The 19,761-nt window shown below is 35.1% G+C and overlaps 1 protein-coding gene across 4 annotated transcripts in view; it reads left to right on the forward strand.

Moving 5' to 3' along the window:
• DGKH (diacylglycerol kinase eta) overlaps positions 1-19,453 on the forward strand; it is a 191,485-nt gene extending 172,032 nt beyond the window's left edge. For 3 of the 4 annotated variants that reach the window (XM_087436022.1, XM_004433621.3, XM_087436021.1), the window contains 3 exons: positions 10-118; positions 1,616-1,746; positions 6,915-19,453. In XM_087436022.1, the coding sequence (XP_087292148.1) occupies positions 10-118; positions 1,616-1,746; positions 6,915-7,004 (330 nt within the window). In that variant the 3' untranslated portion in view covers positions 7,005-19,453. The remainder of the gene's footprint in view (positions 1-9; positions 119-1,615; positions 1,747-6,914) is intronic. The other variant, XM_087436023.1, reaches the window with a different exon arrangement.
• The last annotated feature ends 308 nt before the right edge of the window (positions 19,454-19,761 follow it).

The following is a 19,761-nucleotide window of genomic DNA, read 5'->3' on the forward strand; positions in this document are numbered from 1 at the left end:
CTCGAACAGGAGCCACCTATGGATTGCACCAAGAGAAACAACAGAAGCACGGTATTTCGTATAGTGCCAAAATTTAAAAAGGAAAAGGTTCAGAAGCAGAAGACAAGTTCACAGCCTGGTAGGTGATCCACACTGGAAGGGAAAGTATAACATTATGGAAAAAATAACTTATTAAAGTGATATCCTTGAGGTGATGAAAATGTTCTGGAATAGATAGTGGTGATCATTGCACAACATTATGAAGGTACTAAATGCCACTGAATTGTGCACTGTAAAATGGTTGAAATGGTGAATTTTATTTTATGTTTGCTTTATCATAATAATCATATCATATCTAAGGTAAGTCCAAATATCAGCAGGAATCTGTAGTTATGAAGCACACAAGAAAACAGGTGGTTCCTGATTTGCTTCAGCTTTGTTTGGTGGATGTCAGTGTGTCTGTTTAGAGGGTTAATTATCTTGCTCAACAGCATTTCAAAGTGTTGGCGTGTAACTTGTTTTTTTCCATCAAAGTTCAAAATCTAGATCATTTTGATAAATGGGACATAGAAACTTTCATTTACTCCTTTAGCTTGCTAAATATATTTTCCACCTAAAGTTATATCTTCTCTTCCTCCTGTTTTGGGAACTTAGTACAACATTTCAGCCCTTCAGTAATAAGAATCTGCTGTGACACTTGCATTCTCAAGCAAAGACTGAACTCTCTCTGCTGTTGTCTTTCTAGTTCCCTTTCCACCTTTCCCTAGAGATTAAATTTAATGCTGTACTTAGTGGTAAAGCACCTCCAAGTTCTGTGTGTGTGATGGTAGGTGCCTTTCATAGTCAAATCATTTTATAAATCTTCTGAGTTAGCTATCTCACTTTAAGAAGTGATATAAAATCTTATTTTTGACAATCATAGAGTGGCTACTGAAGGGCATTTCAAAACCAAATATAGCAAATAAGTAGACTTGTTAACCTAATCAATGCTGAATAAAATGTATCAAAGAATGGTTATGCATACTGAAAAATAACCATCCAGCTAGTCTTAGAGAGCAGTGTTGACAGTTTTTAGATGACATTAAATTGATTTAACAATACATTTATTGCTGTAATTATCAATAATTATAATTATCAATAGTAATAGAATCAATAAAGGCAACACTCAAAGTCAACAAGACCTGAAGCAGAATTTTGGGTAAAATTGAGTACCCCATGTCAGATTTTAAATTTCAATTAGCGTCTGTCACTAATTAAACTATAACTAGTTTCATATATGATCTTAGGGAAACCATCAGAGCTTATTTAGAACTTGTACTACTGATCTGAATCATGAGAAATACATTTCGTATGCATATTGTATAGTTTGGGTGGCTTTAAGGAGGAAATTGAGCTAAAGCTAAAGGCACCGGTGCCCAGCCAGGAATGTCTGTGTAGTCAGATCCTTGTGTTGGTTGATAGTCTATAACCTGCATGGGAATAAATGGAATTGTAGTTTTGTTGAAACAATGCCTTCCACCTTTCCCTTTGCTAGCACTGCTGCTCTACTCTGTTTTGCACTTTCTTTGGCCAACCTTTGCTTTGTGATGCATTGAGCATGTAGAAATTAAGGGGGTTTTGCTCTTAACTTTGGTAGTTCAGAAATGGGGCACAGAGGAAGTTGCTGCTTGGCTGGATCTGCTCAATTTGGGAGAGTACAAAGAAATCTTCATCCGTCATGACATCAGAGGGGCTGAACTTTTGCATCTGGAAAGGCGAGATCTTAAGGTATTTCCTTTGTGCTACTCTTCTGCTCTTGAAATTTTTCTTGCAAAACAGACTCCTTTCTCCTGTGCCTCTTCTGTTGTTTGTGTATAGCTTGGCTTATGTTATGCAGATGTGCAGTGTTCTAACATGCATTGTCCTGTGGTCTGAGTTCCCTGTATGCTTTTTAAACAAGAATGTCAGCAGTCAAAATCATTCTCTGACTATTATAGCTAGAGCTTAGCATGAACTTTGTAATTTTTCTCTGCATCCATTGGTATGGCTGTTCCTGGGCTAATATTTCCAAATGGATAATGTTTCCATCAACTCCTTTATTGGATCAGCATGAAAGGTTAAAACTGTTAGTGAAAATGACTAAAAAAAAAAATCTAATAAAAGGTAACAACTAAAAATTAATTCAAAATACCAATAACAAAGCCTTTCTAACATGTGGAACTAAATGAGTGACTTATAGCAGTGGCCACTTAGAGTCCCATGATTTTGTTGCTTTTCTACATTGACCTTTCAGAGGTCATGCAAACTAAACCAATAAATTCAAATTTCCTTTCCATGACTTATTGTTAAAATTGTATTATTCTCAAAAAGAAATTTATTATTTTCTTTAGTAAATGAAGTAAAAGTTATGCCTTGCTTTTGCTGGAAAAGCAGCTCAGAGCCTGTTTGTCGTTTATGACAGAGAAAGAAAATCATTAATTCATGGTCTGCAGCAATTCCCTTTTACTCAACAGGAGAAAATGGCCCAAGTAGCCTATTCTGTTCCAGGCTTAGGAATAGGATTTTGTCATGTTATATTTTCATACCACATGCTGCCATTTTAAAATTCCAAGGTTGATTGATAAACAAGTGACAAAGCTTTCAACATTTGTTGGAGTGATCCCTTTCCTGTAGACCAAGTTCTCAAATGCATAGAATTATGAAACAGTAAATTCCTAACCAATTCATGAACTTGTTGTGCCTTTATCTACAAATATGTTAGCAGAGATCTTTGAACAGGTAATGGGTTATATAAAGTATAGATTTTTATGAAACATAGTCATACAGTTTTAGCACATCAGAAGTAGACACCACTTATACCTAAACATTTTTAGCCATAATAATAATAAAATAATAGATTAATTAATTACTTTAGTTGAGCATCCCAAATCTGCAACATAGTAAAATATACAGTGTTAGAGTTCATAAAATAAAGGTTGACTTCAAAACTTGAAATGAATGCACAAAAAAAATAAATGTAGGGGATCATTATATCTAACATATTTGTGTAGCTTCTAATATCATTGGCAGGTAGCAATATTTATTGACTAGCTACTGATTAATATATTATGCCAGCTTCTCTAGGTGGTATCTGCCCTCTAGAAGCTTGCGTTTTGTTTGCCATGAATAAGTGTTCGTTCAAGGAAAAGACTGTGTGTATATGTAAATATATATGTGTGTGTCTATAAAAATGTACATAAACATACAAATTAACACACACACAATGAGTGAAGCAAATATTTGCGGAATGAAAAAACGAAGATCATACATATACTGAGTCAAGGTTAGAGTGATAGGTCCTGGCTGGAAAAAAGAGTAAGAGTAGAAAAGGAGATAACCAGTTAAGAATTCGTTTAGTAAACTTTCTCTTTAGCTTTTCATGGGACTTTTTTGTTTTTATTTTTAATGCAAATTACATTCTCTTTCCTTTAAAACTTTTCTTTTAGAAATTTGTGTTGACATAGTCCTTTTCAACTCTTGGTTCTAAAGCAGAGTGTGGGGGAATGGGAAAAGGAATATAACTTTACAGAAAGAGCCTTCTGTAGGACAAAACTGTGAAGCTAGAAAAAGAACTCCCCTTGTTCTCTGTGGCTGTAGCTGTGAGAGGGAGCAAACCCTCAGAATAAAGTCTCCAAATGTCGGTGAAACGTTACCTATTCCATAGGTAATCTCATCAATTCCCGTTGCTTCAGATAGTGTCTGTGAATATATCAGTGGTTCACAAGGTTGTGTCTGCAGCCCTGACCTCATTTGTGAACTTTAGGATTTATCGCCACGTGTACTTGATGCTTGGCTATCCCACAGGGATGTCAATCTTAACATGTCCAAAACCAAACTTTGATCTCCTATCCCACTCCCATTCTTCCCCTTCTCCAATGCTCTACATCTTAGTAAATCATCCCTCTCTCCCTTCAGGTGTTGAGCCAGAGAAACTCAAGGTCATACTTAGCACCTTCCCCTTCCTTATCCTTTTCCCCCTAACTCATTAAGCCCATCACAAAGTCAAGTTGATTCTAATCTCCATCCATTTCTCTTTCTCCTTTCCACAATTGTGCTCTATACTACTGTCACCTGTTGCCTATGCAAGTCAGTAGCTTCCTAACTGGAACTTCCACTGCTACTCTTGCTCCCTCCAGTCCATTATCCACACTGCAACCAGGTGATATTTTAACATCAGATATATCACTTTTCTGCTTAAAACCTTTCAGTGGTTTCCCATTTCAATTAGAATAAAGACTCACATCTTTGTGAGGCCTACAAAGTTCTGCCTATTTGTTCAACTGCTATGGAATCACTGGCCCCTCGCTGGGCTATACCCCATCCACCCTGGCCTTATTTCATTTGCTTAAAAATACTAAACTCTTTCTCACCTTAGGGGTATACCTCCTATAAAAATCTCCCCCTCCCCAGCACCTGGCTAACTCCTGCTCAGTCTTGGCTCAGGTGTTACTTCCTTATCACCAAAACAACTAGAGACAGCAACGTGACAGTCTAAAGTTGGGAAAGGAAAAATATTTCTAATGTGCTTTTGCAGACAAATAAACTGCATTATTTTCCCTCTTGGAAAACAGTAGGACAAAGTGAGGGACACCAAAGAAAATGGTAAAGACACAGTGTTTTTTGTTTATTTTTTGTTTTTTCAATTTGGAAAGTTGTGTGGCTACAAGGATAACTAAATATCTACAAAGCATGCTTCTGAAAATTAGGTCTATTCATCCGAAGAAAGAAAAAGCCAATAATAAAGAATATGATAAAGATAAACTTAAGAAAGATATAACAAATGTCATGGCACAGCTTTATCCTAATCTAACTCTTAGAAGATGTGAAAATATTGAACTCAAGCTAAAGGAAATATAGCTAAGAAGTTAGTGTAATTCTATGGAAAACATTCATCTCATTACACCAAAATAGTAATTTTGAGTACAGTCTGCCTCTCCCAGAGAAGTTTTTATTCTTGAGACTATAATGTACATATGGTCTAAAATAAAATATTTAATATTAAATATATTTCTTGTTATCACACAGTATAAAGAATATTTAAATGTTCCACTCAAATCAAAGAATCTAAATGCAATAGTAAATGCATTTATGTTTCAAATGGTAGCAGGCACTGGTGACTTCCTGGAGGATTCAGCCTTGTTTTTAAGTTTGCTATTTTAGCACACACTCAGGAAATGCATCGTCGCCTTAAGAGTGATTGTGGGTGATCTGGTGTCATATGAGAAAATATTTTTCTGGGTCAGTTAAATATTATAAAAATATTACTCTGAAATTATCTCAATTTTGAAAATAGCACGGGCTATGGAAAGAGTAGTTTCCAGAAGGATTTGTAATCGTCAGTAACACTGCTGCTATAGAATTCAAAGAGCTCATAAAGTATATGGGAGACTGAGCCGGCCCCGTGTCTTAGTGGGTAAGTGTGCGTGCTCCGCTACTGGTGGCCCGAGTTCGGATCCCGGGCACGCACCGATGCACCGCTTCTCCGGCCATGCTGAGGCCGCGTCCCACATACAGCAACTAGAAAGATGTGCAACTATGACATACAACTATCTACCGGGGCTTTGGGGGGAAAAAAAAGGAGGAGGATAGGCAATAGATGTTAGCTCAGAACCAGTCTTCCTCAGCAAAAAGAAGAGGATTGGCATGGATGTTAGCTCAGGGCTGATCTTCCTCGCAAATAAATAAATAAATAAATAAACTGTTTTAAACCAAAAAAAGTATATGGGAGACAGGGAGAGTGGTGTGAGTGTGGGGGGTGTGTGTGTGTGTGTGTGTGTGTGTGTGTGTGGAGACAAAACAGTCTGATATATTTCATTTAAAAGTTCAAAAATAAATAATACTCTTAATTTACAAAACAGGGTAGATATTTTGAATCTTTATCTTCTCAAATAAATAATCTTGTGGTACCTTATAACCCTGTTTTCTATGCTGCTTTGGAAGTCATCTTTTTACTAATTTTTAAATATTTCAAACTCTTTTGTAAAGAAGTTATTTGATTTCACATATAAGCAGACTGATTATGTTTATTTCACTTAAAGAAGCTCTAGGGTTTGGAGGCCTTAACCTTTTCTCTTAGTTTTTCAGATAGTGAATATTCTGGCTCTTTTGGAGCCTTTCATTCATTCCTGCAAAGAGTATTCACTTGCCAAGTGCCTGCTATGTGCTGCACGCTCTGCAGTCATCATCCATGTCTGAAAGTTAAATATTGAATTCTTGGTTCTTTATAGGAAGATAGTTCTTTAAGAAACAAGAAGAGTTCTGAGGGGAAGGAGCCAAAAGTGTTTTGAGGAAAAGCATCAACCCACAGATACCTATGTTTCTGTAATGTTTTACACTTAAACGTTACAAAGTATAATGAATATTTAAATATTCCACTCAAATCAAAGACTCTAAATGTAACTACAAATACAGTTACATTCTAAATTTAGGTAGTGGGCACTGGTATCTTCCGTTAGGATTAGGCCTCACTTTTAAGTTTAATATTTTAGCAAGGAAATGTATAGTTGCCTTAAGACTAATTGTGGATGCCCTGCTGTGACATGTCAGTTTTCTCAGAAATCCCAAAAGGACCTGTGTTTTTAAAAAAAAAGAAGAAGAAAAAGGAGAAAGTAATTTTGACTCTTGAAGAACTGCCATTGTATGTAATTTATGAGAATGTTACATTTAAGAGTTTGTGTAACGTGATTCTTTACTGGTTGGTAATTTTTCAATGTCAGGCTATTTTTGTTTTATAAACTTATTTTTCTAGCTTTCACTTCCTGAATCATGGAATGTAAACTAAAAAAAATTAACTGAATGCTAATTATGTTACTTGCTAGTTAAATATTTAATCCCCAGTTTTCTCTTGTCAATAAATTTCTTTCTCTTCCTTTCTTTCTTTGTTCTTTGTCTCTTTCTACCTTTTTTTCTTTTTTTAGGACCTGGGGATACCGAAAGTGGGTCATATGAAGCGAATTCTCCAGGGAATTAAAGAGCTTGGAAGGAGTACTCCCCAGTCTGAGGTGTAATAATATTGGTGCTATTCCTTGGAAGGGAAGTAATTGCTACTTAATACGAAGGTCTTGGAAGCAATTGGCTGTTCTTGTAGTTTTCTCCCTAGATAAGTAAGCACCACTGAAGCACCTCTATGGCTTGATATTTTGCTGTGGATGAAAATTTTGATTTGAGATATTAGAAAATATTTTTGTGCCAAAAAAATACGTTCCATGAAGCCATTTTCTTATTGTGCAAACAGTGTGACATATTCAAATATGCTTTTATTAGTAAAAAGGTAGGAAGAATCTGAGACAGTGCCATGGTCTAAAAGGTAGAATTTCAAAATGTTTACTTTCCTTAAACCTGGTCAGATGGAATGTTCTTACTGTGCAACCGCATAACAGTATGTGGCTAAAACTTCTTAGGTTTCATTATTGGAAGCATTGGCTTCTTCCTTAAAATCATTGGTTAGGAGACTAAGATGTAAATTTAGTTATGTTTTGAATGTTGGATTGGTATCACCTCAGATATCTAGCACTCAGTAGTCAAAGAATATGGTTCAGACCCCTCAAATACTATGAATGAATGCAAATCTTAATGCACGATGTTTCTGCCTGAATTATCTTTCTTTTTCTTGCATGTCACATCTAATATTATAGCACTTAGCTTTACTGTCAGTTTTAATGGAATTTAATTTATTACTACGTAAGTACCTTTTTGTTGGCGAAAGGCACTTTTCTATTCTTTGATGTGGAATTTTGCATAAATATTCTGTATCTAAGAATTTGTGAACATGTGTCTGTGCCATAATCAACAAATGATATACATCTTATGCAAGCCAATTTTGTGTCAGCCTATCATAAACAGTAGGTGTGCACATTAAGAAAATTCTCTGGATATTTTCATGAAATTACATGTTCTGTTACCTAACAAAACTTAGTATGGCTTTCCAAACTGAAATTCCCACAATTTATTCCTAGTGCTCATTTCAATTTAATAATTATTTAATACTCTGTTTGCATTTATAATATAGTAGACTGTTGACTTCCAGGAAGTTCCCCAAGGTCTCAACCGGGATATCTGTACCGATTGGTCACCCAGACTCACACACTAGCTAAAGTAACTCCTGACACAAACTTCCCAACAGAAGAGATTTAAAATTTTTCTTAAGGGCTTTACATCATTATTATTATTATCTTACTTAATTCTTATATCCTATCAGGTAGATATTATTTTTCTTTTTCTAAACCACTGTACGTCTGTGTAACTCATTAGGAGTCAACATTACAATGATCAAATATTTGAAAGCCAAAGGCATACATATCAAAAAGTCACAAAAATATCCTTAAATAAGCTTTCTTTAAACATTATATACCAAAAAAAAAGTAGTTATAATATTGAAAAATCTTCTATATAAGAGAAATAAACAGGGTACTGACCCAGTGGTGACAATTTTCATAAAGTAGCCTTCTAGGTAGGTGCTCAATAGAAACACATACACACACATATATACATATACACATATATGTGTACATACACACATATACATTTATGTGTATATTCACACTTACATACATATAGTCTTGAGATATACTCTCATTGATATTTTCTAGACAATTATTTGCCAAATGCTTAAAGAGAAATATCGATGGGAAAGCATTTAAAATGAACTATTGTAAGATATATACTTTAATTCTATGGAAGGAGTTTAAATATTTGACACTTTATTCTTATTTATAACTTGGTTATTTAACTACTAGTAAAATCACAAAATTTGGATATATTAAAAATAAATGAACCTGATGGGTTCCTGACCAAGTGTGTTTGACTATATAGTTTACCTAAGTTGTGAATAAATGGAAGTTTTCCAAAGGGAATTATATCAAGTGGCTTAAAAGAGTAAAAAGCTACTCACTTAATAATTTTAATGGTACCCACACCTATGAAATCAAAGGTCTTCATTTCCAGCTCCTTTTCTAGTCCCCACCTTGCAAGGTCTCCTGCTCTTCCAAGCGCTTCCCTGGGAAATCAGAATAGGAGGTGCCAGTTCGCAGAACTCTGCTGAGATCGCAGATCCCTGTCAGCTCTACTAAAAGAAGAAAGGCGGGGGGCAAGGAGGCGAGGAGTCTAGAGGAGAATGAATTAATATAAAAATCCTCATTGATTTTCACTCCTCCAAAATACCCCTTTGCCAATAGAAAAGATTCTCAAGCTATTACATGTTCAGAATCTAAGAGTAAGATGTAAATGATTGAGTTTTTTTGTTTGATGTTGATCTTTCACTCTTAGGTAACGTTGTCTTATGTATGCTGTAAAACCTCACTTAATGGAATCCTCAGTTAGCTGGAATTTTCCTGCGAGTGGCTTTTGGGTGAGAGAAATCCTTTAAAGTGACAATTCTGATATCTTTTCTTGTTAAATGAGAGCAATTTTTCCTGTATACTTTGTCTAGCATGGCTGTATAGCGCCCAAATGACTTCATTCACATCTGTTTGCCAGGACTGTGCCCTCAGAGCCTCCTTAGGGCCCTGTCAGCGTCACAGAGGAACCAGCTTCTTAGAGTAGGTGGGGTTACAGAAAAGGGAAGAGCTTCTCCATGGGATCTGATCGCAGCTCTGCGGCGTGCAGGTGGGGCCTCTGTGCCTTGAGCACACAGACTGAGCTGGGAAGCTCAAGCCTGCTCTTGATAGCCAGCTGTAATTGTCACCTTCCCTCCCCACTAGGCTCTCCCACAGCTTGATAATTCACTCAGGCCTAAGTAAAATTTTGGAGTGCTCAATTTTTCTCTTCGGTGTCTTTCCACCTCTCTTTCTGAGTTCCTTTTCCACTTCCTGGCTTCCTATTTTCCCACATGCCCAGTACAGCGGTGGTTGCTCAAATTCTCGCTGCCGTGTGCTACCCTTTCCTCATCAACTGTCACACTACAAAATGATTCCTTTCATCTTTCCCCACCTTAGCACCCATTGTGGGTCATCTAGTGAAGTGTTAGGAAGAAAACAATTTAAAGAAACTAACTTTACATTTGCATTTTATAAAAGGAAACTTGTTAATCTAAATGAATTGATGGATTAGATAATTTGGGGACTGTGATATATATTGCTCTGGCTGAAAGGAGGTGACCCGTGAATATCTAGATCTGTGCTGTCCGATATTGTAGCCACTGGCCACATGTGGCTATTTAAATTTAAATTAATTTAATTAGAAATTTAATTTCTCAGTTGTGCTAGCTACATTTCAAGTGCTCAGTAACCACAGTGGACAGTACAGATGTTGAACATTTCTGTCATTGCAAAAATTCTACTGGATAGCAGTGGTCTAGATCATTATTACTCAAAATGTGGTCCATGGACCAGCAGCATCCATATCACCCGGGAGCTTATAGAAATGCAGAATCTCAGGTCCACTCCAGACCTACTGAGTCAAAATCTTCCTTTTAACAAGATTCCCTAGGTTATCAGCATTGGTCTAGATTTGTTTTATCCCTCCTAGATACTAGGAATCTGAGGTCTTCAAAAGGTCCTCAGAATAGCTCACTCCTCAACCCATTGTTTCCTATCCATTCTCCAGCTAATCCTAGAAATGGGGATTTCTCATTCATTCATCACCCTAGCTGAGTTTTCTTCTCAATCCTTATTCCTAATTCTGGTTCTAGATGAGCCCTACCTACCCAGTGGTTATATTTTCGTAGCTAAGGTGGAACACAGGAGATTCGCTGACCAACACAGCTGGCCTCTCTTCAACCCCTCATCCCATGTTTAAGTCACTATCTATCTACATTTGCTCCATTTGTTGTTTGTGTGGCATTCTCGTTTGTTCACAACTTAAGTCACAGGGAAAATTTCAGAAGAATATGTACTGAGATAAGTAAAGACTGGGTCAGTCTCCTACAACTTGTACATTTTCACTTTCTCTTTATCTCTTATCAGTAGATTATCCTGTTGACATAGTTCATGCTTGAGAACATACAGCAGCACACACACATTACATGAATCATTAGGCATATAAGAAAAAAAAAAAAGAACCAAAATGATTACAAGTAAAGTGAATGTATTGTTAAAGCCCTCAAAGAAAGCATGTTTTGCTAGACTAAGATCTGTTTTTCTTATTATGCTAACTTATCTTGATTTTCAGTTAGTTAATCATTCATTAAAATAGTGCTTGAAAAATAATATATCATATTCTTGACCCTCAAAATACAAATTATTTAATTCTATAATAAGATCTTTCCCAATGACTTACTGTCAATAATCCTTCACTTAATAATTTTTACATACTGATATAATTTACCGAAACATTACTGCCTAGAGATTCTTGAGCTAATTTTCGTGAATAAAGAGGGCACTACTTTAGTCTTCATGGAAGTTGTTTTTAACAGGAATTGAGGAAGGAACTATTCATGCAAAAACTCCCATGACTTAGAAAATTATAGTGGAAACCTCTATATGTCATTTTTAAAGTAAATTATCTATTATATTTGACTGAGCTGACAACATAATGGACTTTCACTTATACAGATATGAATTCTTTAAGGATATAGCTTTTCATTAAGCTATAAAAGCATTGCATCTCTCAAGCTTGACGTCTAGGATCTCTCCTACCACTTTCCCCCAAAACAGACTCATCTTGCATTTTTCAGATGCAAGTTGAATAAAACAGTGGGTTTAGAGATCGATGGTACAAGTGGCAGTTTTAAAGCACCGAATTCTTTAAATCAGCTGAGAAGAGTGAGAAGTGAAGATTTCTCAAATCCTATCGGTCAATGGAATAGCCTCCCCGAACGGTTTCCACAGTGCCTGGCTGCCTGCCACGCCTCTCTCTCCTCTCACTGCCCCACGCCAAGTGCCACGGGGCCTGGGACTCGTTTGTCTGCTATGGCATCTCCACAATGACTTTTGCATAGCAGTCTCTTTGTTAGGTGGGTAATGTGTTGCCTTTGCAATAGGATGCCTTCCTAAAGAAACAACCAGAACTTTAAAAAGGCGATGATTATTGGTTTTTATAATACGCAAAGCATTAATTTTTTATTTTTATTATTGTTTTCTCTTTGTTATTTTCTCCAGGTTTTTTTTAGAGATATTTCTGTTAGAAGAAAAAACTATAAAGGTGTATCATTATGGAGAACAGAGAGATAAAAGACAGCTGGACTGTACCTATTTGTATACTCCCTTCTATTATTTTCAGGAAAAAAAGTTTAACAGAGTAACTGAGACTGCACTAAACTCAGTAACGGGGTTTAAGAAAAACTCATATTACTAATATAGGTGAATATATTAATTCCCTTTATGTAATTAAGATATTCTACTTACATATATTTATATTCTCTCAATTTTTTTATGCACTTCCAAGTTTTAGTTGGAAAGATAGAAACCAAGCCACTACTTAAAAGTTATAAAACTCCACATAGAATACTTCATTTTAGCTACAAGTTATTCATTGTATAGGAATTTATAAATAGTCTGGGTATTTCATAGGAACTGCATTTCAAGAGTAAATTAAGCAAACCTAAAGGAACTTAGGGTTACTTTTAAAATGCGTTAAAATAAGTTTCATACTCAATTGATAATACCATTGGAGTAGGATAATGCAGTTAGATATACAAGCTAAAAAGGAAAAAGAATATATTTTGTGGTTCTTACTGTTTGATTGCACTATTGTTTACCACAGCTTAGCCATATCTATTTCTATATTCTAAGTATTAAGTTGATATGTAGCTAAAGATTTCTTAACAGTTCTGGTAACTGGTAACTAGTGCTGTGAAAGGTTTTAGTATTGTAACATTCCCAGTTTTGTGAGTTATATATTGTATATTGAAGATGACTAATAAATTGGAGTAATATATTTATCTAGAGCTGGGAAGATATGATAATTATTTTCAAATCTTCAAGTTGTATCAAATTTTTTTCTTCCTCTTAAGTGAGATAAGAGTCTCACCTTTATGTTAAAATGTCTATTTATACAACAAGTTTCTCCTTTTACTGGGTTTGTTAATTTTCATATTAAACTTTTTCTTATCTTTTTATACCAAAACAATTATCATACTGGTTATTCAAACTGCCAAGATGTATTTTAGTTTGCAGGAATTTTGGCAGACAGAATATTTAATAACAAACCAGCTTTGTGTATTTTGTGGCTTTGGGGGCAAGAATTTTACCTTTAAATTTCTATGTGAGGCAGTGCTGATATCAGGAAAATCAATAATAGACAGTATTACTTGTAATCATCAGTAGAAGGTTCTCACAAGTTGTATAAATCAGTGCATTTATTTATTATGTTGTGAAATTTAATCTTTATACAAAATGCATCTTCTAGCTCTTTCCTTTTTACTGCTGTTGCTTAGAGTGTAATAGCTCTGTTAATGATTTACTTATGTACTTGAAGTACTCATTTCTGTCAAACAGATGCCCAGTTTTTTTCCTTGTAAAAAATGGTATTCTTTACCATCATAGAAACTAAAAAGTAATGGAGACTTTGTTAAAAAATAATTTTCGTGTTTAAAATAAATATGGAAAATGGCATAAAGCCAAAATGAATTCACCAATATTAAGAATTTAATGTAGTCAAGGGAATCATTGTGCTATATTTTGCCAATATGTATTTTATCTTTAAGTCAGAACTTCTTTTCTGTGGTAAATTTTCAATTTTTGTTGTAAAAGATATCTCAGTGATTATACCGCCAATATGATGTTCAAATGAACATTAAGAATCGTGAACCCCAAAAATACCACATACCTCCAGGGGCCAGCTCTAGATCCCAGGGTGTGTATTGTGAACACGTTTCCATTTGACTCTGGGCTGCTTCACTCATAGTAACAGTGATGGATAATGGTTTGTCTGTTTGTTTCTGTCAGTTAAGTCTATGGGGTTTTAATTGAGTTTTGAGTTATTTCTGCTTAAAAATATTCGCTGTTCAACTGTTTAAAAAACTAAAAATTTAAAACATAATGGCACAACACACCACACAGAATAAAATAACGTGTTTTTGAGGAAGAAAAACACTGTTCTGACTTAATGTGAGGCCATGTTGTATACCAAAGAAATCACTCTAACAAGCGCTAAATTCAGCTGTTTTATTCTTTTACAGTGTAAGCAGTAGATGAGTTGTGAACTATTTACGAACTATTTGGAGATTAAGAATTAATTTACTGTAATTTTTACAGACATAGTTTTATGTTAATTTTACTGTTGCACAAGCAATTATTGAAGGCAGGAAAAAATATATGAGAAATGTTATATGGAAATTAAAGGGAAAAGGAGCTTGAGTTGGTAACTTGGGAAAGATTTGGAAATGAATAGTTTGCACATAGATATCTTTCACCTTATATTATAGAAATGCAAAACATGTGTGAGATGTATGGTGGGCACAATACCACAAAAACAAAATGTCGCACTGGTGAGGTCTGAGACTGTATCTGTATCTTATCAAAATAACCAGTCAATTTAGGGAGTCCATTCTACTGTTGAAATTTAGAAGTCAGTTAAGCAGGTAGTTGGATGACCTAACCATTTGTGTTTATTACATGAAGCAAATGTCTGTTCTTTCTCAACTAAGTGATTGATATAGAGAGAGCTAATCAGAAGGGCTTAGCTAGTTCCTGTAGAAGAACTCTGGCAAATGTAGATAAGACCATACCATGCAGACTAAAGAGATTTTCATTAACTTGCTAAGCCTTGAAATTTGTTAGCAATTTTCCTTTATTTGAAACGACAAAAATTATTAAAATTTACAATATTATAAATACCTGAGTTTTATGATTCTGGAGATGGGAATATGGTTTAGGTTTATTGGGTTCCATAACTGACTTTGGCACTGGCTCACTGTGTTCTTTCTACAAGCTATATGTTTTGGTGACTCAATTAGAGGTTCCCCAATTAGAAATGACACGTTATTGTCAATCATAACTACTTGGTAATTTTTCTTTTACAAAGGAACTATGTAAGTGTGAATCATACCTGAATTTCCCACTTTCCCACTGTCATTTTAGATATAAAGAAAGGCTTCCCAGACTATAGCCTGAAAATTAAAAGTCCAAATTAATATCCCTTGATGTTCATTTTAGAAATGAGAGTGAAGTTACATTAGTACTGTCTGTACTAGAGTATGTTATGGATATTTTCATCTGTGTACTACAGGTCCACATTTTTCATTTTAGGGTAGACTAAAAACTTGCTTCTAAAATCTTCAGAATTTTAGAGTAATTTTATTTTTTCTACAGTGACCCCAATCAATCATTGTATAGCAGTGAATTTTTTTTCCATTAAGACCTTCACATCTTTTCTTAGATTAACTCCCCAAAGAGGAAAATGTCTCTTTAAATCAGTGGTTAAAAAAACAGAATATGTGACTCTCTTACCTTGTTTTACCCTGTGACATCAATTACTCTCTACACTAAGTGAATTCTGAATGGTTTCCTTGCTATTTGATCCAAAGCATGGATCAACTGGCTACACTCCCTGGCTGTGGAATGGTACTCCCTCATGCAAAGTTCCTTCAAACTTCCTGTAAAGAGAGTAAACTAGAGATTGTCTTATTTATTACCATAATGGAAATCTGAGTACAATTAAGGGAAATAAATTAGAATAACCTAGTTAAAATCATGAAATATAGATGAGGGTAAAAGAATATTGACTTTATTTTACCTGACATTTGGATTCAGTCAATATCTGATCCTTTAAGATTTCTTTGCTAAATCTGGTATTTATTATAGCATAATATGATAACCTGGAGCTCCTGTTGCATCCCCCTCCCCTAACAATGTTGGAATTGTAAGAGGATTTAAGGTGCATAAAACAAGGGGAAAGACTGAATTAGAATTCATTTGCATTGTATTTTGTCTTAATGACAGAACTTAGTTTTCATGATGGCAGATGACTAAATGATGATTCCAGAATGACTTGGTACAGTCACTGGAAGAAATTATTTTTCTGGAAATTTGCTTCGCATCATGGCCTGATATATAGATGACCTTAGTGTGATTAAAATTAATTATAACTTTAATTAGAACTTGCCCTGTTTACAGATTTCAGTTGTGCAGCAGTTTTTTAATATACATAATGGTGAGGGTAGGGGAATTGCCAACTTGAGCAGTTCTTTTGTTTCCTCTCCTCCTTTTACTTGAAAAGCTTTCAGAAAGCTTTTGAGAAATGACACAATTTTCATAGCAACATTATGTGATTATGTCCTTCTCCCAAGAAACTCATAAACTAAAATATGGAACAAAACGAATGCTTAATCCTAATCTTGGTTTGGATTGTGTAAGCAAAAGCATTTTATACATCAAAGTCTTTTCAGTATTTATGCAGTTGCATACGTATCTAATTTTTTGTCCATCTCAAAAATTGAACTGGCATTTTAAGTTCTATTTCTAATTAGTTGAAGTAAAGCGATTAATTCCCTTGCCTTGATTCAGGCCTTTATCAGTACAGACCTTCACCATTTTTCTCTCCTGTGCTTTTGCCATAGTTTTTCAGCAACCAGTTTTCCTACCTTCATTCTCTCCCACCTCTGGTCCATCTTCCACATCATTGACAGAGGGTCTTTCTAAAACACAAATTTACTTTGTCATCCGTTCGCTAAAAATTCTTCAGTAGGCTCTCCTTTCTTTACAGCATAGCAACCTAACTCCTTAGCATGATAGATGAGCATCTCTATGACCTTGCCTCCTCCCACCTTTTTTAGCATCTTCATTCACCATTTCCTCTAGAGACCTTTTGTAATCCAGCAGTTTGGAACTACTCACAATTCAGTGCCTTGGCATAATCATATGCCATAGGTCAACTCATTCAAGACCCAGTGCAAATTTAACTTTCTGTGAAACTCTATCTGACTCCCCCAGGCAAAGTTAAGTATTTCATCCATGCTTCATAGTATCTTGAAACTTTTCCTGTCAAAATAACTTCACATTTATATATATACATATGTATATATATTTATATGCCTGCCTCCCCCTACTGAATTTTTCTATCTTTGTAGTCTCAGCTAGCACATAATAGGACTTTAATAAATGTTTTTGAATGAAGGAAGGAAATATAAAACCCAAACTTCTCTATATTTTTATACTTTCACAAATAAAATCTTCGACTTCCCTGAGAGTCCACAGAGCGGGTGGGCATGCGTGCACTCATAGCAAACCAACAGAAGATAAACAGCAGTTGGTTTGTGAAGGATAATCGTTTGTTAGCTGCTTATCGGAAATATTTACCAAATCTGAATTCTTGTTTCTAAAATGAGGCTTATTTTCACATAACTGCCAAATTTTTATTTGTAATTCACAAATATGCCCTAAAGATTATCTTTCTCTTTTGCAGACCTTCAGTGTATACAATCTACATAAACACATATGCTGATTACCTACACAAAATAGTGAGACTTGAGAAAGAGTAAAAAACAATAGTGAAGGTGAAAATTTCTTAAAAATAATATTCAGCCAGAGATACAGACTGAATTTGTGTGATTTCAAGTCATTTATAGTTCATGATGATTGCATGTTTTATGATGTAAATGTAAGAAGGCTTGTTTGCTACTGTCATCACCCCTTCTAGAACATAAAAGACTAAAAACAGAGTCTTTTTTTGTGTGTGATTCTATAAAGCCTTTCTACCATGTCTCCAAATTATGATAAAGATTAACACAAAAAGCTCTTTAAAGCTTAATAATTTCTAAAATTAAATAGTAGTCAAAAGTGCATGTAATTAAATGCACTCTTCCTTCACTCAATTGATAGATATTTTTCCACCTGCTCTATACTTGGCACTTGATTCGATGCTGGGGATACAAATAAAGTAAGATGTAACTCTTGTCTAGTAGAGTTCAAGTTTGTTCCCATAATTATTTTTCTACAGTCTGTTTAAAAAATTGGGAGAACGTTTTTTTAAACCAAGTATTTCTCAGGTTATTTCAGAGAAGTGGTCTCCCTTCCACCCAAAAAACTAGTCAAATTCTGTATCATAAAGAAATAATCCCATTTTTGTGTCCACAGTTTTTGTATTTTCAGATCAGCCACAAATAATTTTTGGCTATCAGTTGTCAAGTACATCTTTCATCAATCCGATAGAACCCCATTTCCATAACCATAGGTGCTATGTGTGATCCAAGCGACTGATAGATTTGTAGAACGTTGAATTAAATTTCAAATCCATGTTAGGAAGGCATATATTCCCGTTAATGACACATACATCAAAATATATGAGGTATGCATTGTGAACCCACAGTAGAGGGGAAAAGTTGTAAAGTCTTGCTTTCGGGTATACTTCAAAGGCTGCTCTTGCAGTTACGGGTTGATGTTTCCACCTCAGTTCTTTTTAATGAGGAGTAGGGAGTAATATTTAACAGGTAGCATACTTATCTAAGCATGTAGTAAATATACTACTAGTATTTATGTGCCACACTGCACTGATAGGTGAAACAAAACACAAATATTTGAGTTATGAGAAATTAATTTATCTGAATATTTATTGATGGTTAGGCACTAGGGTTCCTTTATGAGAAGGGCAAAACTGTCTTTATCTTTATTGTCAGTATGTATGGAAAAAACCTTACTTGTATGTATATTCACATTTTGATAGGCATATTTGGAAGTCACTGTTTCCCATCAGTGTAAAGTATCGACCATTTCTACGTTCTCTAGCAAAAGGAAATTCTTAGTTTGATACAAGTTTACTCTTTGTTCGACGTCATGAAAGCTCCACAGAAGAAGGAGGCTCAGAAGGCTGGACACATCACCCTTATAGTCAGCATATTCATTTTATCTTCCAATAAAGAGAATCAGTAATTATTTGCCTCCTGTTTATCATCATGTTGAAAACATAACAGTATAGTTTCTTTCGTCTCTTACATGGCAAAAGATAGTTTTAATTTAGCCTTTGCCATATTATTTATAGTTAAGAATTCACTACATTTTGGTAGTCTGTTTTGAAACTTGTACTTGTATCTGAAAGATGCAGATCATGTCTGTCTATTTATTACACAGTGGGCTCTGTTTGCTGCAGAAAAGAGTGAAACTTTTAACTGCTTAGCACACTTGCCAGTGAAATATACCTGACAGAGCAGAGGTTATAACTTTGGCTCTAATTACTTTTAATAATGGTAAGAAAACATGAGTTTTTTTTGTTTACATGCTGTTTACAATGGCATAATTTTTTAAATATATACAACGATTGAGATATTTATTGCATACTATTTTAAAGATGTTTTATGTGTTTTCACCTTTGGAATATATTGTTACAGTTCCTTATACAGATAATTTGGGTGGCTTTGTTAATGTAGCTAGTAATTTTTATGACTACTAGGTGACCAGTTTTCCGTGCCTTTTATGGTGGGGTGCATGATTATGTATTTATTGTACGGAAGTCACTGATGCGTGTATTTTTGTACTTTGCTGGGAGTCATGGTTGATCTCGATGTACATGATGATGAGAGATGCCTTTCCCAAAGGGCACTGCCTTGAGATCGTCCTTCTGAAATAAAAAGAATGCATTTGGAGAATGTGTGACGTCTACGTTCTTTCTGGTGGGAAATCTTATTTTTTGTATTAAACTGTTTATTTTGAGATAATTGTAGATTCACATACAGTTGTTAGAAATAAGAAAGAGAGATCCTGAGTACGCTTCACCCTTTTCCCCCCGGTGATGACATCCTGCAAACCTGTAGTACAGTATCACAACCAGGATATTGACATCGACACAGTACAGATTCTGGACAGTTCTTTCACCCCAAGGATCCGTCACGTTGCCCTTTTATAGCCACGCCTACTTCCCTCACACCTCCACCCCCTCCTTAACCCTCCACAACCA

This window comes from Ceratotherium simum, chromosome 10, assembly GCF_057802395.1.
Source record: "Ceratotherium simum simum isolate JZ-2026a chromosome 10, ASM5780239v1, whole genome shotgun sequence".
Taxonomy (NCBI): Eukaryota; Metazoa; Chordata; class Mammalia; order Perissodactyla; family Rhinocerotidae; genus Ceratotherium; species Ceratotherium simum.